Source organism: Hydra vulgaris, chromosome 13, assembly GCF_038396675.1.
Source record: "Hydra vulgaris chromosome 13, alternate assembly HydraT2T_AEP".
Classification (NCBI taxonomy): Eukaryota; Metazoa; Cnidaria; class Hydrozoa; order Anthoathecata; family Hydridae; genus Hydra; species Hydra vulgaris.
This window is the reverse complement of record NC_088932.1, coordinates 14,985,956-15,013,488: the sequence shown is the minus strand read 5'-3', so window position 1 is coordinate 15,013,488 and position 27,533 is coordinate 14,985,956. Positions and strand designations below refer to the sequence as shown.

The following is a 27,533-nucleotide window of genomic DNA, read 5'->3' as shown; positions in this document are numbered from 1 at the left end:
GATATGCAAATTCCTTAAAACAATTTTTACAGATAATTAGTTTTTTTAACTCGTATTTAAAAGAAAGGCTCCATTGAGGATAGATTAATTGCCGTTTGAACCAATAATTTCATTTATAAATAAACAAATTTCGTTAGGATATTATATTAAAACTTTTTTTAAATCTTGAATCTAATGCTGACGAGATTTGTAACAAACTGTCATTCGAAAAATCATTATATCGACGCCTTATTTCATTTATATATTTTACTTTAAATAGCACGATGTAACAAAGATCGTCGTTTCAATAACCATTTCGCGTGATAAGTGGCATATGACTGGTAAAACCACCGAACTAGAAACGTATTTGTTATCACCTAACAAATCCGAAGCCACTTTGCATGTTTGCAAAACATCAGCAATTTTTTCCATTTTTTTCCATTCTCTTTTTGTCCAAGTCTGTAAGCGATGGTTTTGCTCATCAAGTGTCACTGTGAAGGCTTTTCTATGTTTCAACATAGGTCTCAGCATATCATACATGCTATTTTACCTTGTAACAGCATGCCGAAATGCTGAATTAGACTTTTTTGTGGCAGGTCGAGGTCAATTTGATTTTCATGTAGTTTAATATTATTTGATGGACATTATATGTTTGAAATAGTCAACAATTTTGTGGCATTTAGCTAGTATTTTGTCAAATGCAGTCTTCTCAATGGCAGATTTTTGTAACTAGCTGAACGGTATGTGGGAAACATGAAAGATGTTTGAAGGGTAAACTTGATACAGTCTTTACAAGTACCAATAGAAAATATTTTTTCAAATAATTTCCATTCATTGGCAATATTTCTGAAGTGGGTTGAAACATTGTCACTGTTTTGTCGGTCCAATGTTTGAGGAAAACCTAAGGCAAATGAGTTTAACATCCAGTTTTTATCTATAAAATGGCATGTTAAATCAAGGCAACTGACATTACCCAAAGAGGACCAATGGTCGCATGTAATTGCTATACAAGTAGCCATGTTTACGAGGTCTATTTTCTTTTTCTTCTCATCTTCATAGAGTGTTTGCATTTTATTTTAGTTTGTGTTTTGACAAGAAAATTAGATTTGTAGTCGGATATTGATGTTCGAATGGGATCCGTCAAACCTGGATCTCTAACAATCTTGAGTGTTTGACAGCTACTGGGAACCCAGCAAACAATAGCTTCCGTAATATTTTTTGATTTTTTTGCAGAAATATGTTTATTTACGCCATTTTGTGAGTTAATACTGTCGCATATTGTATATTGTTTTGACGAACTTGCGATCTTGCTTTTATTCTTACTAGCAGTTGCGAGGAAAACGTGTTTACTGTTAAAATGACACTGAAACGTTGTTAGACTCGGTGATATGCAAATTCCTTAAAACAATTTTTACAGATAATTAGTTTTTTTAACTCGTATTTAAAAGAAAGGCTCCATTGAGGATAGATTAATTGCCGTTTGAACCAATAATTTCATTTATAAATAAACAAATTTCGTTAGGATATTATATTAAAACTTTGGAAATTTAATAAATTAATTGACAAAATAACAAAACAATCAAAACTATTTTGGAAAGAAAAAGTATAAAGTTAGAGACACAAATTTGAGAAAAATAAAACAAAATGGCGTCATAACGTGAGTAAACATTAATTAGAAATCACAAAGTGGTATAGACATTTTATTAATGCTCAAAAACTATTTTTGATTCTAATTAAAATTAGTAGTCAAAATTGATGATCTTATTTAATCTTATCGTCAAAAAAATTTATGAGTTAGAAAATTTGATCTGCGTTAATTTTTTATAACTTGCGTTAAATTACTTGCATTTTAACACGTTTTTAACGCGTTAACTTTGGAAGCCGTGATATTTAAACATAATATTTATCGAACATTAACACAAAGTTGATATCTATCATATTTAAAAAGCATGTCATGCAAAGATATTGTTTTTTAATATTTATTACAGGTTCGGGATTTTATGTTTATGTACCTGGTAATGCACAATTTTTACTATTATTAATTATTTAATTTATAATAAATTCTTAAAAATGTTTTACAGCATCAAAAGGAGGACGTTAGATGCATACAATGACAGTGTTTTTAACTATTGACTTCATTTGTTAAGTTTTGGTTAGGTGCAATACCTTCGTAATGTTATATGAATACTTCTCTCGAATGTGAAAACAAACGAGTGATCAAAGTATCATAAGAGATGAATGCAATTTTGTTTCTGGGAGCAATCTAAATTTAACAGATTTCCGGGTACTTTCATATTTTCTTTAAAACTTTATCGTATTTGATCGGTTTCAGCAAACAAGTCCTCAAACCAAAATATATTTTTACCTTTTAACGTTACATACTTTTTAAAGATTTTAACTTAATGTTTTATTATCCAAGTGCTTTAAAACTATTGTTCTTGATTTATTTTATTCTTTAATTCCAGTTAGATGCACTCGTTCTACATCAAATTACTCTCGTAACAATTTTCAAATTTTTTGTATTATTTCATTTTTTTTGGATCAATTTCAATTTAAAATGGGTTTCTAATTGCTATTTTATATTAAGAATTATTATTGTCTAAGTATATAATTGTTAGATATATTATAAATGAGTCGTCATATATACTAAAATTTTATTTTAATTACCTAATATAAAGACCGTTAGGTTTACCTTTGTTAATAGAAAAGTGGTTTTCAAGTTTTATATAAAAGATATTTGATTCAAAAATTAATGTTGTATTTTTTTTTCAATATAATTACTTTCTTATAGTAAACAAGCTAAACATTAGGAAGTAACTAATTATAGACCATCAATTCAATATTATTAAACACAATGTTGCATGTGGTTTTATGTATACCTTTAAACTTTTTTCTTCAGGGTAAAATGCTTTATTACCTACTATTGACATTATTTATAGCTGGATGTAGATGCAACCTTATAGTTAAGATTGATGGCATCAATGGGAATGATAGTATTGCTTGCACTAATGGCACATTACAACACCTTGCAAAAACTTAAACTACGTTTTCGCAAATGTTAAAATTATGAGCTATTTAACATTAAAGATTTTAAAAGGAGAGCATATACTTTTTGCGGAGAATCGGGTAAATGGTATTTTGTTATGGAAATTGTTTCTTTTAACAAAGCTTTGCTTAAATGCGTTAATTCATCTGGACCAACATTATTTCTTCAAGTAATGCTAATGTACGGGGAGTTACACTCAAACATTGCAGTGCAAAATATAATAAGATTGAATACTAAAACAAAGGAAACATTTATCGATTTTCATGAGCACGGCAATTCGTTTTCTTAATTTTAAAAATGTTGCTATAAATAATATTGCATTCAAAGAAAACGAAACTGTTGCTCTTGCTTTCTATATTGTTGGCGATTCCGTCCAAATTTACTAATAATTTTTTGATTCTGATGTGATTTATTTAACAAAAGAAATATTTCAGTCGGTGGTGGGGTAAATGTGGAGATATCTAATTACGCAAGTTTAAATTTATTTATTAATACAGATACCAAATACCTTATTGAAAAATGCAATTTTTAAACAATTTCTTGGTCAGTAGATTAAAACAATCAGATTTGTCCACCAAAGTCCGACAAAATATATATGCTAGAGGCGCTGGTCTCTTAATTGTGTTAAAAGGAGATGCAAAAAGAAACTTTTTAAACATTGTTGATTGTTTGTTTATTAACAACACTGCTCATTGAGAAGTAGGTGAGATTTTATATTTAGCAGAGGAATGCAAAAACAAATCACAACTATTTAATGGCTGCGTATTTGAAGCAAATAAAGCCGTTTTAGCCGGTAGTGATAATCGTATTTATAAAGAATCCAAGCAAATAACATCGTTGAAAGAAAATAGAACTAAACTAGAAAAGTTATTATTCAAAAAAAACTCAGCCATATGGGAAGGTGGAGTCCCCATTGAAAGTGCAACAATAAACGTGTATGAGGATTGGACAACTAATACCTTATTTAAAAGATGTATTTTTGATGAATCCTATGGTACTGTTGGTTTTGCAATTGGCCTTCACACACGAAATTTAAAAACAAAGATGTTCGATAGAGGAGTGTGATATTGGGTCGTTATGAACAATTGCTTATTTAACAAGAATCAAGTGACTTGAGGATAAAAAAGTCAGAGGTCAAGGTTGTATTTACTTCAAAGAAGCATTTCTAGTGCTTACTGGAAACAATAGTTTCTCATGTAATCAAGGAACAGCTATTGCGTTGGAATCCGCATCTTTAACATTTGGAAGCACTGGGTATTCTTTATTTCTAAATAGTACGGAAACAGAAGGAGGTGCAATAGCTTAGTATAAAACGTCATGGGAAGAACTAGAAAAAGATTGACGGAATTTGTTTAATCGAAATACGACCTTACGAATAGGAGGTGCGTTATTTGTTAAACATGCTGGTCATCCTCGAGTTGGTTTTCAAAATATAGAACTACAATCTTTCTCATGTTTTATACGCTATATTGATATGGATACTTTTGAGTGGCCTGGTAATATAACTTTTCTTAAAAACTCTATTCCACCAAGTTCAGGGAACTCGATATACGCTTCAACATAAAATATTGTCGCTCCAATGGCGAGAGTCCAATGAACGCACCAGCTCTAGTTTGGCCTTTTATAAAATACGAGAGTGTCAGAACAGATCAAGTAATTGTAACAAGTCCTATGGAACTAAACTTTAATAAAGAACAATGAAACGTTTCACCATTCTTCTCTTTTTCGACAGAGGTTCACCAAATGATAAACGTGGACAAAGTGTTTATGGTTCAGTAAAAATAGAGATAAATAGCAAAGTATATTTATAACCTTAGCTCCTCCAAGCTACGATTTTATTGCGAGAGATAAAATATCCAATCTAAAGTTATTGGGGAAAACGCTATCAAAGTTTTCTGTGACATTGATTACTATTAACGATCAACTTGTTTTTTCGCTAACATTTAATGTTTCTTTAAGTTTTTGTTAACAGGTTTTCGCCTTTGGGCAAACAATTGTATACCCAGTAGGCACCCAACGTCGAACCAACGTTGTATTTTGGATAGATTATGTTAGGCTACGTCGACTCACTATATTTAACGTTGTAATAACGTTATATTCACTAACGTTACTTTCATCAGAATTTCAACGTTGTACTAACGGTGGTTTTGTAACGTTTATGTTATAAGGTTGTAATAACGTTGTAATAACATCGGCAACACTAATTCCAATTATCATCGGAAATACAACGTTGTATTAACGTTGGTTACACTAACGTTTTTTTTCATCTGAATTACAATATTATGGAAACATTTGTTACACTAACGTTATTTTTTATCGGAATCGTAACATTGTGGTAACGTTAGTTACACTAACGTTTCTTTTCATCGAATTACAACGTTATAACAACTTCGGTTATACTAACATTTTTTTAAAATCAGAATTATAACGTTTAGTCAACGTTGGATGAAGCGGGCTATTTTCGTCGCAATTTCATTTGGTTAATTAAAATATTTTTTGTCAACATGCGTTTCCTCTTGAGTCGCATTTTGCGACAAATAAGGAAATCCATATATAATTTTAATTCATTTTGGTTTAAACTAATTACATTATACGAAAACAAGCGAATAAATGTTTACATTCTAAAAAGAAATAAAAATCCTTTTTTTACCAAAAAATGTATACTATGTTTGAAAAATTTAAAATAATTAAAAAAACTTTGAAATAATTACTCATTTAAATCAGGAAAATTTATTAAATAAAAAATCTGAATTAATTTCTAAATGTAGACACGAAAATAAATATCTCTTCAAAAATTATAAAAACAAATGACCAAATTAAACTATCCCCATTCCAAAGAAATTTATTTAATAATTACTTTCTGTAGCATCCCGTTTACCAAAAAAATATAGTAATTAAAATTTTTTGTATAATAATTTATATTTTCCTGTAATCATTTTTTTCTATAAATTGAATTTTTTTCGAGATTTAGTAACTCTTCCTGATGATCCATTAATGTTGAAACTTCAACTTGAAGAAAAAAGTTAGGTAAGTGTTTTTTACTAATTTATTATTGCTCTGTTCTTTAAGAACATTGAGCACTCTATTTGTATAATACACTAACATAATTTACATTTATATATTTATATATATATATAAATATATGTATGAATATATATATATATATATATATATATATATATATATATATATATATATATATATATATATATATATATATATATGTATGTATGTATGTGTGTGTGTATGTATGTATGTATGTATGTATGTATGTATGTATGTATGTATGTATGTATGTATGTATGTATGTATGTATGTATGTATGTATTTATGTATGTATGTATGTATGTATGTATGTATGTATGTATGTATGTATGTATGCATAGACACAAGTATGTGTTTTTTACATTGCTGGGAGTATTTAAAATTCTTTTTAAAATACTTTCACTGTATTAAATTTTAGAAAATAAAATTTATAAATCACTGTATATAAATTTTATTTTCTAACAGAGTTCTAATTTATTTGTATTTCATCAAGTTTTTGTGTGTTTGACACAAAACACAAATCCTGATTTTATTGTTAATTTGCGACATGGTCAAAGTTTAAAATCATAAATTTTAATATAATTATTTGTTTTCAATATTACAAGTATTAATTTTAATTATTATTAAATATAATTAAAGATATTATATATAATTAAACTTATATTAACCAAGCTATGCATTTTTAGCCTTGCTAATGTCTTCGAAAGAAAACACGTTGATAGAGATTAATTTTGAAATACAAAAAATTCTGAGATACGTTCCAGACAAGGTGAATGTAGAAGATGGCGGGCGAAAAAAAAATTAAAGCACAACCAATATCGTCCAAAAAAACTACAGCAACAAGAGAATAACTAACTTTTTATTTTTAAATTTATTATGTAAAAATTCCCTCGAAATATTTCTTAATGAATGAAACTACTCTACCACGTTGTAATATTTTTGTAAATCGACGTTTTTAAACAATTTCTTCTCATTTTATTGTCAAACCTGTTGTTTATTGAACGTTAACCTTCAGCTAAGTAGATCTACTCAAAAGTTTAATAAGCGTTAGAATAACGTTAAGCAACGTTTGAATGGTGTTAATCCAATGTTGTTCAATGTCAAAACGTCAACATAAAATGTTCTAATTTTTATCTTGACAAAAAACGCCAAGATAAAAATTATAACATTTCGTTTTAGCGTCTAAATTAAAACGTTAGCTAACGTTAGTAAAACGATGTTAATACAACATTAATTAACATTAATTAATGCTCGATGTTAATACAACATTAATTATTGTTGGAAAAACATCGAGGAACATTATAACATATCGGTCTTCGTCAAATTATAACGTTAGCTAATGTTGGCAAATCTGACGTCGTCCATCCTTTCCATTTCCAACATTAATCCAACGTTAATCCTACCAAAAAAACAACGTCATTAAACGTTGTATCAACGTTGTTGTGCCCGCTGGGTTTGCATGTATGTCGAGGTTGGAGATGTTTCACGAGGCAGGTGGGGTTATGTAAATAGTAAAACCAGTTTGCTTAAAACTGTAGTGTGTTCGCAATCATATTGCAAATGCCATTTTGGTATCAAAGAATATTTATGCCAATTCGATGTAAAAGATCAATGTTCTGAAAATCGTTGAGGAAGACTTTGTAGTTAATGTGCTGAAGGGTATAGCGTGGTTTTTTTTACGTAGGTTGTAAAACCTGTTACAAAATGGTGGCTGATTTTCATTTTGTTTTTTTGTTTTTTTGTTATTCTTTTAATATATTTTTGTTCCATAGTACACATTTTTGTGAGAACATAATATAGGTTCCTTAAGATTGAATATACATACAAATATAAAAAATCTCAAACATATATAATAAATAAACTTCTGTAATACAAACTGTAAGAAAAACGCGGGAAACTTGCATTAGACCAAAAGGTCTTATCATCAAGAACCGCTTTACATTGTCGTACATATATATATGCATATATATATATATATATTTATATATATATATATATATATATATATATATATATATATATATATATATATATATATAAATATATATATATATATATATATATATATATAAATGTATATATATATATACACACATATATATATATGTATTTATATATTTACATATATATATATATATATATATATATATATATATATATATACATGTATATACATAAATTAAAATCAAAATACTTTCAAACTTTTTACGTTAAATTGTTACATTATAATTGTATTTAAATGTATGATAACATTTATACAAACATATATCAGTACTTTTTCTTTATTTTACCACGTTTATTGCTTACGCAATGTTTAAAATATATTCAAGTAAATAAAAAATAAAATTTTATATAAGAAGCTAGCAGCCAACTAATTTCGAAAAAATTAGTAAGTAAATTTTTATATTTTAAAATACTCTTTTTAATAGCTTTTTTAAAGCCATTTAAGTTTTCAAAGTCAATAATATTTTGATTAAGTAATAAAAACTTATTTTATTTATGAGGTGCACGATAAGTAATTTTAAATTGCTCAAGATTAGTTTTGCATAAAGGCTCTAAAAGGGTACTTTTTGTGTGCAACGGGTACTTATACTCTGTCTTTTGTTTATAAAGAGAAAATTGAAAGTTAAAGGAGCTTTTTGCATTTTGCTATTACACATAAGCTTTGAACATTATATATATTTAGTTTAAACATTCATTGTACTATTATTAGATATAATAATATTTTATGTTTGTTATTTGTATTTGTTATTTTTCTCAGCTTTAATGAGGTTGATAAGTTTTTTGCATATAGACTTCATGAATTTGTTGAAAATGATGTTCAGTATTATTTACTCAAAGCAGCATTTGCAAGACACTTTCTCATATATATTGCGGATTACTTGCTTTGTGCTTTTTACTTGTAATGTTCGCATTCTTATTACTTTTATTTTTTATTCCTAAAAAAATAAGAGAATGTAAACATATTGGAATAATATATTTTAAATACGTTGTTCCCGTTTTTGATGCGTTGAAGAGCTGCTTTGATAAATCAAAGTTAATTGGGAACGATAATAGCCGACAAGAAAAAGAAATAAAAGAGAGCTGAAAACAACAGCGATGATTTGCAACTTATTATTTTATCCTCAGACTTATAATGATTATCATTTCTGTTTTTGTTCGTAACGAAATTATTAATCTTTCTCTCTTTTTGTTGGTATCTGTTATATCTCTAGCAGTTTTTGCCTCGTGTCAGCCTTACAGAGAACGTTGTTTTAACATTTAGGATATGCTCGCCGTAACTTTAATGTGTATTGCTATCTTAAAAAGTTTACTTCTAAACGTTCCTTTTTTTACAAAACAGACTCTATTGAATATTATTAGAATATAGTTGGAAATCATTATTTCGTTGCAATTTTCAACCTTAATTGTAAGGCTTGGTTGAACGAGACGAATATTTCTGTTTAAAAGGTTGTCAAAAAGATCCAGTTTAATAAAGAAAAGCGGTATATTTTATTTTAATTATATGGTAATATTATACACTATTTCGTGTTTACTGCTTTATTAATTTTTTTCATATAACAAATGTTTAATTTCGAATTAACTGCTTTTATATTTTTTTTATGTATCAAACTTTTAGATCAACAGTTTAGTTTTGATTTTTCTTTTTTTATGTTTCTGTTTTTTCTAAAACAGTTATATGAAATTGAAATTCGTATATTACTTCTGACAGCTAAATGATTAATAATATGACGTTGGGGTGATATATATATAAAATATTTCTAAAGTTAATAGTGGTTTACAGCGTTTAATAAACTAAAAGCAAACTAAAAAAATTGTAATACGTATATTAACAATAATTAAATTTATTAAATAAATAAGCTTCATTAAGCTAACTTGTTTCAGTAATTTATTTTAATGATTATAAATACAAAAGAGCTAATGTTTATTGTCGTTGCAGTTATGATATATGTATAATACAACTTTTATGTTGCACAGTAAAATTGCATATTTTGAATATTGCACGTCAATAAAATGAACTGAACAACTTATTGCTTTATTTTTATATGTGTGGCCCACTTTTGTTCAGTATAGTTTGATTTTACCCACCAACCGACTCGGGTTAATTAAAGAAATGAAATTTATAAACTTTGTTACTGGATTAATCATAATTCTCTTTCAATGTTTGACTTACTATGTAAGTTAATTATATAAAGCAGGGGCTTGCAACCGAAATCGGTTGGTGGGCAAAAATACAATTTACTGAGGTGGAAACAAACATCAAAATAAATCAACAAATTATTTAAAATATTTTGTTATTGTGCAATGTTCAAAGTAAGTATTTTTCCAGCGCCAGCTGCGACTGTACTAACAAGTTGTGTTACACATATATCATAACTACAACGACAATAAACATTACCTATTCCGTATTTACAATCATTCTAAACACCTCTTTCGTCCCTAATCACGAGGGTTAAAGTATTATTATTACATTTATACTATAAATATTCATGGTGGTTTTGTCACAATTATTTTAAAGTTGTTATGATTAGTTTAAACTTAATATGATATATGTTTTTGTATTTTACTGAAGATTTAATGATATTACCAGATCATCGACGCGCATTGTACTTATTGGTCAGGGCTTAACTGGTTTAATTTTGAAAAAAAAATTAAGCAGCGTTCCTAATGCTTATATAATGTACGATGTCAATCGGCTAAAATTTGCAAATTTATTAATGGCGATATATATTTGATGATAATCAACCTTATGTCTTTTCTAAAGGTATATTAGCTCAATGTTTGATTGAAATTCTTTTACCTCCATTCTTGGAGACGCTAATTTCACCTCTACATTAAATGGAGCTAAGAATATTTAGAAGAATTCTTCAAACTATTGCATGAATGAGAATCTAGTTGTGAATTCTTCAAGTATTTTTGTAATTTCAGTTGAATATTACACTAATATACTGTTTTGCAAACTAAGTTAAACATTATGGATGATAGAACTTTAAATGCATTGTTAGCTTTCGTTTTCTGAATAAACAATGCCTTAATTATATTCCTTTACAATTAATGAAAACTTCTAATTTTAATTTATAACTTTTTAATATATATAAAAATAATTTTTAATGTTCTATGTTTCAATAGTTTATAGTCAGAATAACTAAAACTATATCGACAGATAAAAACTTTTATTGGGCAGCAAACAGTTTTACAAGGGCTGCAGGTTTGGCATATCAGATTGTTAATGTTATGAAGACTATATTTTAATTTATTTAATTATACTTATTAAAACGTGTAATTGGTTCACACGTATACATACATAGACGTGCAAACCAATTTTGGTTAAAATTATTTGCGCTAGGAGTGATCTGAATAAAGTGGGAGTGGAGTCACTTGCTGGTGTATTTTTTTTTTGTTTCTGACTGTTTATATATTAAAAAAAGTAGTACAAATTGGCAAATATATAGACGTGCTTTTTACATAAAGTTAGCCTCTTGTAAATGTAACCAATATATAAATGAAGTAAATTTACGAAGGGATATTCATTAAACCAAATGTAAGTAATATGTCGAATCAAGGCCGCTTCTAGCTCCCTCGGGACCTGGGGCAAAAATAGTTTTAGAGGCTGCATACATTTAAATATCACAATAGATCAAAGATTTTTGAATAAATATTAGACAAAAAGATCTTTAACTTTTGCTTTTCCTCTAAAAAAGAAAACTTAGCTTAAAAAAAAAGACTTTTTTAGTTTTTCATTTATATTATCAGTAAATTAAGAAAAAAAATATATACTTTCCACCTTTTTTTTCAGCTATGCTGTTGAAAACATCAACATAGTTTTAAACTTTTGCTAACTTATGTTTTATTAAAAGATATATTAAATGATTAAGCCAGTTCTTTTCTGTTGTCAAAGCTAAAAAAGTTTTTATTAATTTTAGTTAGCTTAAAGATATATGTCCTTTTGGCTCTATTAGTGAGTTAAGCATTAGAGAGTACTCTTTCACAATCACATAGAGACGGAGTATAGTTTTATGCCCATTTTGTATATATTTAATTAAAAATTAAATTTTATTAAATTTTTCTTTATTAAAAATGCTCGTCAATACATAGCATATTTTGTAATAAAGTCTTATTTTATCTTATGAGCACCTACGTCATTATTTTTATTTTTTTGACACGATTTCAACTTGAGTTTTTAAAAACATCTTCGACTCTTTCTTTCTTTTTGTAAAGTAGTTATTGTGGAAATGTTTTGATATTTTTTTCTATATTTACTTGAATACTACTGATATCTGATCGAAGCTTATCTAATGTGGTTATGAAAACATCAAATATAAATTTTATTTCAAGATTTTGGAACGGCTGTTTATCTAAAATATCATCAAAATGAGGTTTAATAATATAAGCTTTACATGCTTGTTTGCTTTTTAGTTGATTCAATTACAATTAATTGGTGTAATTTTCTTTAAAAGACAGAAGTTTTAATTATTGATGAATTTTAAGGATTAATTTATTCAGAAATAATTTGTTTGATAATGATTTCAATTTGAATATTTGAAAAAAAAGTTACTATTAATTCTCACATAACTAATATTAGTTCTCTTATCTATTAAAATTTAAAATATTTTCCTACAATTTTATGGCCTCCAAGAATATGAAGGGGAAAGGTGGAAAAATATGCTTTAAGAGCACTATTTTATATGGTGTTGTGAAAGATATAACTTTATAAGATATCTTTTTTTGGACTTCCGCTTCAAAAGTGATAAGACGTGTTTTTTCTGCGTAAGATTTAACTTTTAAATCTAGTATTTAATATATAATTGTTTTCCTAGATTATTGTACTCTCTTTTAAATATTTTGTAAAGTGTTGTTTCAGTCTAATTTTTCCTAGTTAATTAAGGTTTTATTTTGTTAATTTTTTTTTTTATATTAACTTAAATCTAGTATTTAATATATATTTGTTTTCCTAAGTTATTGTACTATCTCCTTTTAGTATATTTGTTTTAAGTTTTTGTTTGAGTCTTTTTTCCTAGTTAATTAAGGTTTTATTTTGTTAAGGTCTTATTTTGAAATAATTATACAATAATTTATTTATAAAGTTTTTTGCACATATATATATTTTTCGAAGATCGTCCTTTTTCCTTGTTTATGATTATTCGGAATTGTACATATTTTTGACTGCTATATTATATTTGACTGCTATAATATATTTGAATATTTTTGGTTTTATTTTGTTTATCTACTATATTGTGATTTGTTAAACATCTTCCTTATTTTTGTATTTTATTTTATTAATTGTTAATTTTGTTCTAAACTACAATACATTTCTTAGTATATTTAAATTTTTCTAGCTTGCTAATTGACGTAATTCCTTTTGTATAATTTTGTATAGGCCATTTAAATTACATTATTTGCTAAACGACGTAATATAAATTGATTGTGCTATAAACACTTAGTTCTGTTCTAATCAGCAATTAAGTTTGTTTTAAAGTTTGCTAAAACTTGAAATATATTATTTTAATATCTTTATTATTATTATCATTATTATTAAAATTTTTACTATTATTATTTTAATAATTGTAAATTATTAAAATTGACAATTATCAAATGACATCAATAGTGGCTGCTGCGGCAGCTCTCGACACAACTTGCGTATCAATAGTCGACGCAGCGATAAGAGATACCATGGCAACAACATTCACAAACAAAACATTCAACGAAAACTACAAAAACCGCGTCGCCGAAATGCTCAAGGTGGCATTAATCTCTGCGCTCACACCGATAATTAAATTGAATAAAGAAACCGAGGCTAAACTAACTGCCCAAATTTACGATCTCAACAAGAAACTGGAAGACAAGAAATCTATTACCTACGCCTCGAAACTCAAAGGAAACGCACCTGAAACAGTCAAACACAGAAACGAAATAATAAATATTGTTGCTGCCGAAAACAAAGACAGGCAGGATCGTTCCATGAACGTCATTGTGGTTGGTCTACCCAAAACCGAGAACAAAGACGACAAGACAAGCGTCACAGAGTTCATCAAGGCTTGTGGTCTTGATGACTTTACAATCAAACAAGCTCGACGCCTAAACTCAAGTAAAAAACAAACTGTTCATAACTCTAATATTATTCAAGTCTCTCTTGCAAACGAAATGGAACAAACCGTTGTTTTAAATCTCTGCAATCGCCATCAACTACAACAATTTAACGGAGTTAAATTGATGTAGTTGATGAGAAGTAGTTGAAGGAGTCACGAGAAGACAGAACTCCGGCTCAGCAACAAGCGTTCAACGAAACTCGAGCTAGACTTAAAAAGAAAAACGAAGAGCTGAAAGATGCTGGGATTCTCGACCAACCGTTTTGGAATGTCATCCACAAAAGAACCGGTCAAATATGCTGTATTGATGTCACAATGTCAAACGAGCAAAAGAAATATGTGTTCGCCTCAGCAACTACAGCTCTCAACGAATATCGAAGAAGTAATACAGCAGCTACAACAAGCACCGCTCAAGAAAACTCGTCCACCTAAAAAAAAAACACACCAAAATAACGACCAGCATCCCTGTAATAAATAAAAATAATCTATCTCCTGCAAATCTCCGCTTTTGGGCCAACAATCCATGCTCGCTAAATAAAAACAAACGCAACGAAGCCATAGCCCGTTTACACAACTTAGAAGTTAAAAATACTCCTCACATTTTATTCTTCACCGAAACTTGGTACAACGGAACAAGCGACACGGTTATACCAGGCTATCAAATTCATCGAAGAGATAGAGACGGAAGAGGAGGTGGCGTGGCCATTTATATACAAGAAGAGATAACTACATTAGAAACCAATTTTGCACAATTGAACTCAGACTCCATTGAACAAATGTGGCGCGTTATTAAGCTTGGCAACAACTCAATTCTTCTCGGATGTATATATAGTCCACACGACCTAAATGACGAAATTCTCAAAAACTATATAGCATCTATCAAAGCTTCGAAAGCTGCCGCCCAAAGGTTAGAGTGTGATTTCATTATAATCTATGGGGACTTTAATTTTAGCAACACATTTTATGAGTATATTGAGATTGGCGGTGGCGTGGCGACAACAGCGCACGTGCTAAATGAACAACCAGGAGACATGAAATTTCAAGATTGCTTAAACGAATGCCTACTCACACAATTGATCACCTTCAAAACATATCGTAGTAACAGATTTTCAGAGCCGAACAGTACTCTAGACCTAGTAATAACAGACAAACCAGATCTCTTGATAGAAATAAAAGAAGAAGACTCGTTCGGGGACACTCCAATGGGACAATCTCATGCTCTAATCACAGGTCGATTTGTTCTGAACGACAAGATAAAAGTACCACCAATCGTGCAGCAAAAACGCTTTATCTGGAGCAGAGCCGACTACGCTAATTTCTCGCTAAAACTAAGTTCAACAAATTGGAAAAGCTTATTCGAAAACTGCTCAGCTAACGAATGTTACAATCTATTCCAAGAAGTGTACGACGAACTAGCAACAGAACTCATTCCGTCGACTACCTTGCCCTTCAAGAAGAAACACGAACCATGGATAACAGACGAAGTTTTAAAAGCTATTAGAACAAAACAAGAACTTTGGAATAAATATATTGCCTCTGGTCGCCATACACATAGAGAGCTCAAAGACAAGCACAAAGAAGCATGCAGAAATGTAACCAAAACTTTGAGATTAGCAGTGTTAAAATATGAAGAGAACCTAGCTAATTTATATAAAAACGACCCTAAAAAGCTACACGCTCATATCAAAAACAAAACCAACTCAAAATGTGTATTCAACTCCATAGAAACAATTGATGGAACAATTTCAACAGATCTTCAAATTATTTGCACAACCCTGAACAATTATTTTCAATCAGTATTTGTCAACGAGCCAGACGGACCTGTGCCGGAATTAGAACCCCGAACTGACAATAAATGTATATTAGACGAGAATATCTTTTCAATCAACGATATCCGTGCTCGACTCGCAAACCTAGACGAATCTAAATCTCTTGGTGTTGATAACGTTCACCCTCGTGTACTCAAACACTGCGCAGAAGCTTTCGCATTGCCACTAACATTAGTTTTCAAGAAATTTTTCTCAACCTGCACTATACCAGACCTGTGGAAAAAATCTAACGTCACGCCCATTTTCAAGAAAGGAAGCAAACTAAGAGCATCAAATTATAGACCAGTTTCTCTCACATCCATACCATGCAAAATATTCGAGAGTATATTACATGAAAAAATAGTGCTACACTGTAACTTAAACGGTTTAATAAGCATAGCACAACACGGATTTGTTCAAAGAAAAAGCTGTTTGACTAATCTCCTCGAAACTCGCGACTTCCTCACAGAAGCTGCACACATGAAGTATCCAGTCGATATGATTTACACTGATTTTGCAAAAGCATTTGATAAAGTCCCACATAATCGCCTATTGAGCAAATTGAAAGCATATGGCATCAGCGGGAAAGCACTAATGTGGATAAATGCTTGGCTTAACAATAGACAACAGCGTGTTGTCATTGATACTCACTCAACTGCTAAAATATTCACATCAGATTGGAAAAAAGTTACAAGTGGCGTCCCTCAAGGAAGTGTCCTCGGCCCTCTCCTTTTCGTACTATTTATAAATGATCTGCCGGACAACATTACCAGCAAGTTCAAGCTCTACGCAGATGATAGTAAAATTATGAACATGATAAAATCGAATGAAGATATGCTAGCTTTACAATCAGACATTGATCAAGCCATAAAATGGTCTCACAAATGGTTGATGTTCTTTAATGTGGAAAAATGCAAAACAATGCATGTCGGTCGAGGTAACAGAAAATCTAATCAAGTCTATTCAATGACGAACACAGAAGGCACTCGTCGAAACCTGGAGGAAACTGAAACTGAACGAGATCTAGGTATTCTAATATCAAATGACCTCAAAGTCCGTGCCCAGGTAGAGTGTGCAGTCTCAGTAGCCTATTACAAATTGGGCCTACTAAAAGAAGTGTTCCGAAGCAGAAGCATTTATCTCTGGCGAACGCTTTACATCACATATGTGCGCCCACACCTGGAATTCGCTATTCAAGCATGGTCTCCTCACCTAAAAAAGGATATCAATATGCTTGAAAGAGTTCAGCGCAGAGCGACAAAAGTTTCCTCAATCAAACATCTCCCATATGAGCAACGCTTAAATATATTTAGAGTGACAACACTAGAAGAGAGAAGAGCTAGAGGAGATCTTATTGAACAGTTTAAAATTATAAATAAAATTGATGATGTTAACTTTTTTGTTCCTCAAAGATCTCTAACAACGTATATTGCAGGAGGAGTCACAATAAACAGCTACACAGACAAATTGTCAGCGATTGCGAAGAGCGACATCACTTTTTTACTAATCGTGTCACACCGTCCTGGAATATGCTACCACAGGAAGCAATTGACACTCACTCGGTCAACTTATTCAAAAGTTTCCTATCATGATGGGCATCTTGTCTCGTTGACAATTAGCCCTACACATTAGTTAGTATAGAGATGCCTGGTGTTGCATCTCTTCGTCATTATACTTTATAATCAATGATTGACTAATTTACAGTATTATTGAATTTGTAAAAACTTTAAAAAAAAAAAATTATTATTGATTGTAAATTTATTGATTCTAAATAAAATCAAATTCAAATTCATGTAAAACTTTTTAATTTTTATTCACAGCTTTAGTAAAAGCGATGGAGCGACTGGAACTTTAACTGATGGCATTTTGTCTGACTTCTTAAAATACACTCCGCTTTAAAAAGGTGGCGAAAAGAAAAAAATTAGATTTATTGTTATAAAAATTTACACATATTTTTATACAGAAATGTTTTTTTGCTGTCTACTAATATTTTGTTTCCAGTGTTAATTCAACATTTCCAAAAAAAACTCAACTATGAAAAAATCCTAGGATTGAGTTGATGTTTTACGTAAAATGATAAAAGCCGAAAAAGTAACTGATATAATATATATATTTTTTAAATAAAAACAAAAATACTAATAATGTGGGATTAAAAATTAATAATAATATTAATGTTTATTAGATCAAAATAAGTAAAAAACAAGTTCAAGTTATTTTTTGGTCTTAAAAATTGTTTGAATGATAATTTATTATTTATTGAGATGTTTTCTCTTTTTAATTTTTGTTGGTGTTATATTATCAATCAAACATAGATATTGTTATGTGATATTTTATAATATACCTTAAGTTAAACTATTACATTTTATATTATTAATAAATATTATCTATTTTTATCAAAATATTCCGTATTACTCTTACGTAGATACTTATGTTTTAGCAACCTGGGATTCTTTCATTATTTTCATTTGATGCCTTGAGTTATTTGAACATAATAAATTCAGAACTCTGCAGAGTAATAGAATAATAAATATATTAGTAAAAATGAATTTAAAATATAATAAACTTGTATATAAAAGAAAATCTTATCTTTGCTAATAATGTCTACTAATATTATTGTTTAGCAAGTATTATGGTTATAAAACGTCAAGAATTAGCTAGTTTAACTAGACCTGTTAGTTTACTTATATTATGGTTTCTTCATTTTATTATTAGCTCATATAATATTTTCAAAATCAATTATTTGGAAAGGAGCTGTTTGGAATGATGATTTACAAGGAGAAGAAGGTGTAATTCCATCTAATTGGATTAGCAATAAAACTGTTTATTAGCTTCCAGGTACCGAAGTATTGACTGCACTAAAATGCCGAAAAGAATCGGCTTAAGTTTCCACAAATAAAAACTATATTCTCTTTAGGTATAACATCTAAATTTTACAATTATTATTTTTTAAATAATGTGGTAAGTAAAGTTATTTTGTGGATAAAAATATATAACCATTCATATAACTATTTCAGTTCAACAGAAAGCAAACAGGATTGTGAAAGATTTGAATTCATAACTGGAAAAGATAAATGTGATAATGAAAATGTTGGTTTACGAAAAAGAAAACGCAAACAAAGAGAATTTCCTGGTTATTTTTGAAGTAGGTATTACTTTTGTGCTTGGTTTATATAAATTTAAATTTTTATACCTAAAACTAAAATTTTTTTTTATAGTTTATTCTATAAATTAGTCATTACGTTTTACATGTTCAGTTATCAAAGATTTAGATAAAGTGACAATGCACCTGACCTCCAGTTATTCATTGATCAAATCTATACGTAAATATATATACATCTTTTTTTAAATTTTGCATCCAGGAATTCCACTTGTGTGGTTTTTCCACAATATAATATCTCCACAAACATAATATTAGAATTACTTCATGTTTTTTACAGATAAATCAATTAAAATTAGTTGGTGGAACGTCTTTAGAGCTCCTTCAAAATCCTCTAAAGTCCTCTTTTTTCAATAACCAGGTCCAAAGTACTCAATTATCCTCTAAAAAGTTTAAAATTTGATTAAACCTCTTTAACTCCTTCTTTTTTATTTCTTGATGAAAGTATAATGTTTGAAAAACCCATTTTTGGTCTGCAAAACTGGTTAATGCCTAAAAGTGCAAGGGATTGTAAAAAAATTGCTTTAGCAAATGCATGCTGTTTAACATATAAAATGACATTATTGACCCATGTCCAAGCCCCATTAGTGTAAAATATGGACGTTAAGCCTAAATAAAAACAAAAAAGTTCCTCTAAGTTAGATGCAAAATTTCCTCTAAAGCCTTATTTTTGTTATGAAAATTTTATGTGGCCACTCCGTCATCATATTATAATTACTTATCGATGTTAGAAAACTTTAGTATTTTGATAATTAAATTATTTTGGAAAAAGTTTGTTTCATTTAAATTATATATTTAAAAATTTTTTTAATAATTATCTAACATCAGGGCCGTCCTGAACGGGGATGTAGGGTGTTTCCCCGTCCCAAAAGTGACAAGTTTTGAACTATAGTTGGCAAATTGCAAATATTTAGGACTTTTTCTTTTTGTGTGTGTGTGTTTTTAGTTGACAAAAAATACATACAACACCCACCTTCCTTTCCATTAGAGACCACTTTGGAATGGCCCTGTCCAACAGTTATGTTATCTTTTAAAAATTAAGAATATTTTGGAAAAGTTTAATGGACTCATAGGATATGAAGGGTAAAGGTGGAAAAATATATTTAAAAGCACTAATTTTTATGACGTTGTAAAAGATATACCTTTATAAGTTGTAACACTTTTTCATTTATTATATTTTTTTCAAATCTTTCCTTTTTGATTGTTTTAATATATTTTTTTTATTTACAGCTTCTTCTATTGTATTCAATATAGCAAAAAAATCTCGGTGAATGGAATATTGTTTGACTTTCTAAAATACACTCCATTTCAAAAAGGTAATGAAAAAGAAAAGAAATTTTTGTAGATTTTATTCAATTATATGTAAATATATGTAATATTTAAATATATTTTTCAATAAAACAGGTTTTATCTCTTTCTTTAACCATACTATTTTAACTAAACTAAATTGAATAAGTTCAAATTAGTCTAAGTATAGATTTTGAGTAGAGTTACTATCCATAATATAACTTGATAATGTAATGGAGATGTACAACAACACTATTGGACATGCATAGTACGTTTTGACGGTGATCACAATTTTCATCAACCGTTTCTGTGACTACAAAACGTTTTTTAACAGTCGGTTCATAAATCATTGTTGATAAATCAGTCGTTGATAAATCATTGTTGAAAAAACTGTCATTCTAAACGTTGTTTCAACGTAAATTCAACGTTATTGTAACGTTTTTGCGTCGAACCAACGTTGATATAATGTTTGAGCCTAACGTATATTTAAAGTTGATAAATCAACGTAGAAAAAAACATTTATTCTAAACGTTGAATCGACGTAAACTCAACGTTAGGTTTTAACGTTAGTTTAACGTTATTTCAACGTTGTTTGCCGGCTGGGAACTCATTAGAAACTTAAGAAATTAGAATTATTTCGAAACAATATATTGGACGTAATAATAATGGGTCAAACATAAAACATTTTTTTAAAGAAAAGGTTTAATTTTTTCAAAGGACAGATACTTAAAAGTTTTTTTAAATGACTGTTCCTTTAACAGCGGTTACAAAATGTATTTTTTTCAAATGAAGGTTACTCTTCATTTGAAAATGCTACCGACAGTGACCAATGACTCGCTGTAGGTAGCATTATTAATTGTCGCTTATATATAACCCAGCCGGAAAAACAACGTTGAAATATCGTTGAACCTACGTTGAAACCTAACGTTAAATTTACGTTAATTTAACGTTTAGAATGAAAATTTTTCAAGGTTGATTTATCAACGTTAGAGTAACGTTAGGTTCGAACGTTATATCAACGTTTATTCGACGCAAAAAAACGTTACAATAACGTTGAATTTACGTTGAAACAACGTTAAGATTGATAGCTTTTTTAACGTTGATTTATTAACATTAAACAGACTGTAAATAAACTAAATTGTGAAGCTCCGAAATCAATATGTCATCTATACAATCACATTGTACATATGATTGTAATGACTTTTTGAAATATAGCCATTGTGTCACGAAATGACTTTTAATTCAAACCTCTTTTCCTGAGAAAAACCTTAGGGCATATTATAGTACAAGAATGTAAGAGTACATTAGAGTTGGTTTTGAAATCTTTCATCATCATCCATAAAAGAAAAATTGATTCGAATTTTCAATTTTATTGCTCTGAACTAAGTTACATTTTTTATTGAAAACATTTGAAACTTTTTCTAACATATTTATTCGATAAATATGCAGTATACTTACAACTTAGAAACAACAACAAATGAAAAGCATTTAATTTCTTCAGAAAATTAAAAAAATCAGATTCCTGCTTAACAGATCAAGCAACTTAAAAAAAAAAAGGATTACTCTTATTAAAATTAGTTCTTAAAAATTGATGTTGAAGGGTAATTTTCTACAATTTGCATGTTATAATACAGTATTCTCTACAAAAAAGTTAAAAGAGTACATGCTGTTTAAGTTAATCAAACAGTTTAGAAGATTCTTTGTGTAGTCTGGATGATTACTGAGCTTTTTGAACCGTTGCCAGTGATGATTGAAGTCATGATTTAGTGATTCTGTTGCTTGCTTTTAACAGATGCCCTGTAAATGGTTATGGCGATCAATAAACTGTGTTATATTAAAACAGCATGCAATTTGGCAGTCACACTCGTGTTTGAAAGCTTAAGCTAGGAATCCTTAAATTCTTCAATGAAGATGCGATAGTTGTCTTTGAGGAACATTTCTAATGGTGTCATGAACAACTGCATCAAACTTTCTGAATGTGTCAAGGAATGGAAATGCTTTAAAAACAAGCATGCTTTTCCGCAAGTTGTTAAAGCAGGTCAACATTTCGTAAAACAATTTCTGCACTAATTGTCTGCAAATTGCTCTTCGCAAAAGGGTTGTTGTTGAAAGTTTATAATTTTTGGCCCCTCGGATGCATTTTTCCATTGCAGACAGACCCGTGAAGAGGTGATTAACAACACCAAGAAGCAAGTGAAGTTCGATGGGTGGAGTGAAGCCCAAAATAAGTGTTTCTTTATGTAACTTAATAACTAACTTATTGCTGCAGAACATTTTAAAAATTTTGAAAAACTGTCCAATGTTTGGAGCTCACCACTCTGATATAAATTCTTAGACTCAATGTCACATCAGGTACAAGGGCGAACACTTGAGTGTGATCTCTAAAGGCACAATTTTCCGTGATCTGCTTTATATTGCCATAATTTTCAGAGTGGTTTTCTGAGATAGCCATCTGATGTTGATGCTTCACTCCTGAGTCCTTGAAGAGAAGTTTCTTAGTCGGGGGAGAAGTATTTCGTTCTAAGTCAAGAATCCCAAGAGATACTCTCAGGAACCCCCCATCCTCCATCAATTCTCACCTTGATGAGTTTATTTGACTGAGGACCTCAGATCTGAACTAAAATGATTCCTAGAGCTTCAACATCTTTGCAGTACACTAATAGATAATTGGATTATTCCCCAATAGACGTTTGGATGTGTCTGAAATTTCTGAGGTGACAATCAAATCAGAAAGATTCTTTCCAAGAGACTCAAAATTTTCCCTAAAGTTGTAACTACTCGCTAGGAAGCTACTTTGATAAGTGTTTGAAAGCCCAGTCTGGTTTTGATCTTGTAAATGTTGTTGAGCAGTCAAGGTGGATGTAGCTGCTGGAAAAAGTTCTTTTTGTCTTGATGGCCCTGAAAAAAATGTTTTCATCAACATAACACAATTTCTTATAAAGTTTTCTTGTTGTAATAAAAATCACTAAAACAAAAGTATATTAAGCATTTATAATTAACTGGAAGATATCTTCTTATTCCTTGACTAAGACACAGTGCCACTGGGTGAAGGAACCTTATTGGTTATAACAAAAACTATAACTGCTGCTTTTATGTCTTTTGCTGCAGCTTCAGGCAAGTTCTGTCAAACCATTGCTTTTGTACAATTATGTGGAATCCCTCTTCCAATCATTGCTGTTCTCTCATTTGACTGGTAGTGTTTGTTTTTCCAAATGGCTGAGAACTTCCAAACTTGGTTTTTCCCACATAACAAATCATGCAATCACATAGTGATTCTCTTGTTGCAGGACGAATCTTTATGTTTTGGTAGTCAGTGAGGGAAGTTGAACATCTTCACCATTGTCTCTTTTTTCCTAGGCCTACTGAACAGTTTTCACAGATACTAATTGGGACTCTTTGATCTTCAAAGTTGAAAGCTTGACCAAAAACTTCTTGATAGTGTTTAATCATTAAGTCAGTCAGTTCCCTGTAAGCTTTTTTAAACTGATAATTTTCTGTTGTCATCATGAGTTTTTGCTTGATTTGGCATTTTGAATAATTTTGCACTTTTATTTTGCTCAAAAAACAAAATAAAACTGTTCGCAGGCCTTTTCCGGATTTTTAAAATTAATAAAGGACCTAGGAACGCTTACTTAAACAAGTTGTTTATCTTTGTTAGTAACTTATGTGACAAAAGTAAATAATTTTTTTGTAAAAAAAAATTTTTTTGGTCCATTTGCAAGATTATTCATTAAATGAAATTTGATGAATAATCTTGCCAATGCACAGTGATTTAGAAACACTTGAAATTTGGCCAAAATATAGTTTTTTGAGTAGTAAAATTTAAACAATGTTATTAGCTAACTATTTTCTACAGTTTCTTATACTTTTAACGATATAAAAAAATAAGTACTGAAATAATAGATTTAATTGTTAATTTTTGTTTGAAAATGACAAAAATCATATATATATATATATATATATATATATATATATATATATATATATATATATATATATATATATATATATATATATATATATATATATATATATATATACATATATATATATATATATATATATATATATATATGTCGTATTGGCTTTTACATCATTAATTTTTTTATTAAATTAGCTTTTTAAAACCACATTATTTGAAAATGGGGCAAGTTGGGGCAGCTAATTTTTTAGTTTCTAACAGAATGATACAAACTCTCTTTAAAAAAAAGAATTGACTTTGCGAAGGAAGTCTAAGATAAAAAATCCTTGGACTATAAAAATCAGTTTAAACTCATAAAAGTTACATTTTTTAAATGCATTTTTTATAAGATGTATCAATACATATTTACTTTTTTTTATAAATAAAGATAAATTTATCTATTATCTTTGTATACAATGAAAATTAAAACGAAAGGTTATGTATTTAAGGAGAAAATTAAGTTTTAATAATGATAAAACTTTTACGATAGAAAAGAGCTGTTTACGTTCATTTTCAAACAAAAAATAACAATTAAATCTGTTATTTCAGTACTTATTTTTGTATACCGTTAGAAATATAAGAAACTGCAGAAAATAGGTAGCTAAAAAAATTGTTTAAATTTCGCTACTTAAAAAACTATATTTTGGCTAAATTTAAATTTTAATTTCTAAATCACTGTGCAATGGGCCAAAAAATCAAAATTTTTAAATCGATTTTTCTTTTACAGACGATAAATAAAGATTTCATTACCAACTCTAATGTATTTCTACATACTTGTAAAATCATACCCTAGAATGTTTTTCTCATAAAAAAAAAGTTCAAATTACAAGCCATTTTGTGACAGCAAGTATTTAAGACGGTATCTAAATCATTGAGCTCTAGAACTAGATTGTCCCATATATATCTATATATACAGGGCTCGAAATAATGAACTTTTTTGTACTGGACAATTTGTCCGATAGACTCTAGTGTGCTGGACATGTCCGATAAAAATTTAAAAATTGCGATCAAACGCCATTCTTGACCACATATAAAGTTTTTTGTATTTACAACTTGACCATGCAATTTATATGATAAATTATCTAACAAAAAGAAAATCTTAAAGAAAAAGAAAAAAGCAAAGTTCAAAAAACTAAAATTTGAAAAAGAAAATAAATATTTTTATGACATTTTTTTAAAACTACTATACTATGCGAAATGCTTTGTAAATAATTAAATACATAAATTATTACGTAAATATATTAAATACTGTCATAAACTTTTAATATTTAGTACGAATATTTGTAAATTAAAAAATGTCATGCTATTATGCTTTTTTCACAGTATTTTGAATGGGTTTTTGTTATGGCAATTATCTTGGTATCAAGGGAATACTTAAGTAACATATTTTAGTTACGGATAATTGCCAATTGTGTATAAATATCATTGGTTTACATTAAAAACATTCAAAATTGATATGCCTTAGTCAGTTAAACGCAACAGAGTATTAAATTCACGATACAAAGTGGTGACACTACCAGGACATTTTGAATCTACTGAACACTTCAACAAGTTATCTACTGACTAAGGAAACCTACAACAAAAATTAAAATGCCTTCTTAGCATCGCGAAGATCCTATGGCAACACTGACAGGAAAATTGGAACTAACAATATCAAAAGTTGAGCAACTTGGTTTAGAAGTACGCATGGCATTGAACCATAACATTACACACTTATTGGAGCAATTGGAATCAACTATCAATGCAAAGTTGTTGGCAACTTTCAACTTGATCCAAACCATAGAAGAATTAAAAAGAAATGAAGATAATGCTGACAATGGAGACATTGGTTGCTGGTACGAACAACAAAACAATTTAATCAAACATCAAAGCGATATTCTTACTTTATTAGAAGAACACCGCATAGAAAGAGACATTACAAAAAAGAGGATAATGCAGGAAGAAATTGTTTGCGTAAAACAAAAAGCAACTCAAAGCATGAATAGTACAAATACAAACGATTTTAAAGCAATAACTTCCCAGTCTACAAATTTCAAAGTTTGATGGCACCGTTCTTGACTGGGTACAATTCTGGCAACAGTCCAGCACTGAATTGACATATCTATGCAAACTCTTATCAACCATTCCAAAAGAAGAAGTTGCTGGACTTCCTTTTAATGCTAGTGGTTATGAAAAAGCAAAAATGGTGTTGAAACAAAAATATGGAATCACTTCTAAAATTATTCGAAAACAAGGTTTTGATATTATTGACCTTCCCTTCATAAAAAATACCAATGTGGATCAAATGCATCAGTTTTACAGAGAATTAAACGTCAGTGTGAACTCATTAAAAACATTAAACAAATTGGAAACAGCAGAAATACTGGTATATGAAACTCTCAACAAACTTGGTCCTGTTAAATCAGATATTACTTAAACTGATCCAAATTGGTAGGAGTGGGGTTTTAAACAGCTGATCAAAGCACTACGTGACTATACAATACGAAATTCAAAATTATCTATTGGGCGACCAAGTAATATTATCAGAAAAGAAAACGAAAACTACAAAACCTCACGTTCATTGGAAGCACAAACATCAAATGGAAAAATGTTTTCGACATAACGAAATAAAAATTGTGTGCTTATTGCAGTTCACAAAATACTGTAGTCACAAATGTACGAAAATCCAATCGACTCAGCAAAGAAAACAATTTCTTAAAGAAAACCATTGTTGTTTTAACTGCACTTAAACAAATCATGCAGTATCGAACTGCTGAAGCAAGCATTCTTGCTATCATTGCAAAGGAAGATATCATTTATCTATATGCACTGATGTTAATAAAAATGAATCAAAAAAGGGTATCTTTATGGTTTGATACAAAGGACAAACTATTCATCCAACAATTGTTGTGAAGGTTGGTGAATATGTGAGAGCACTCTTGGACACTTGAGCTGGTAGATCCTATGCTTCATCTACGCTAATCAAGTATCTGAAAATCAAACAAATAGGAAGCAAAAAACATGGAAACAATGACTGGCTCAGTTCTCCAAAATCTTCCGTTGTTCAACATGACGCAACACTCAACTAATGGATGCAGCAGCCTTGATATTAAACTTTACAAGTTGGAATGAACTATGCTTACAGTGCTACAAAATTCGATGATATCCGTCTTAAAGAAGTACA

The 27,533-nt window shown here is 29.3% G+C and overlaps 1 protein-coding gene across 1 annotated transcript; it reads left to right on the top strand.

Moving 5' to 3' along the window:
* The first annotated feature begins 14,395 nt into the window (after positions 1 to 14,395).
* LOC136089677 (uncharacterized) lies at positions 14,396 to 18,793 on the top strand. Its single transcript, XM_065815730.1, has 4 exons — positions 14,396 to 14,624; positions 14,713 to 17,596; positions 17,786 to 17,826; positions 18,678 to 18,793. The coding sequence occupies exons 1-4, from the start codon at positions 14,396 to 14,398 to the stop codon at positions 18,791 to 18,793; spliced, it is 3,270 nt and encodes a 1,089-aa protein (XP_065671802.1).
* The last annotated feature ends 8,740 nt before the right edge of the window (positions 18,794 to 27,533 follow it).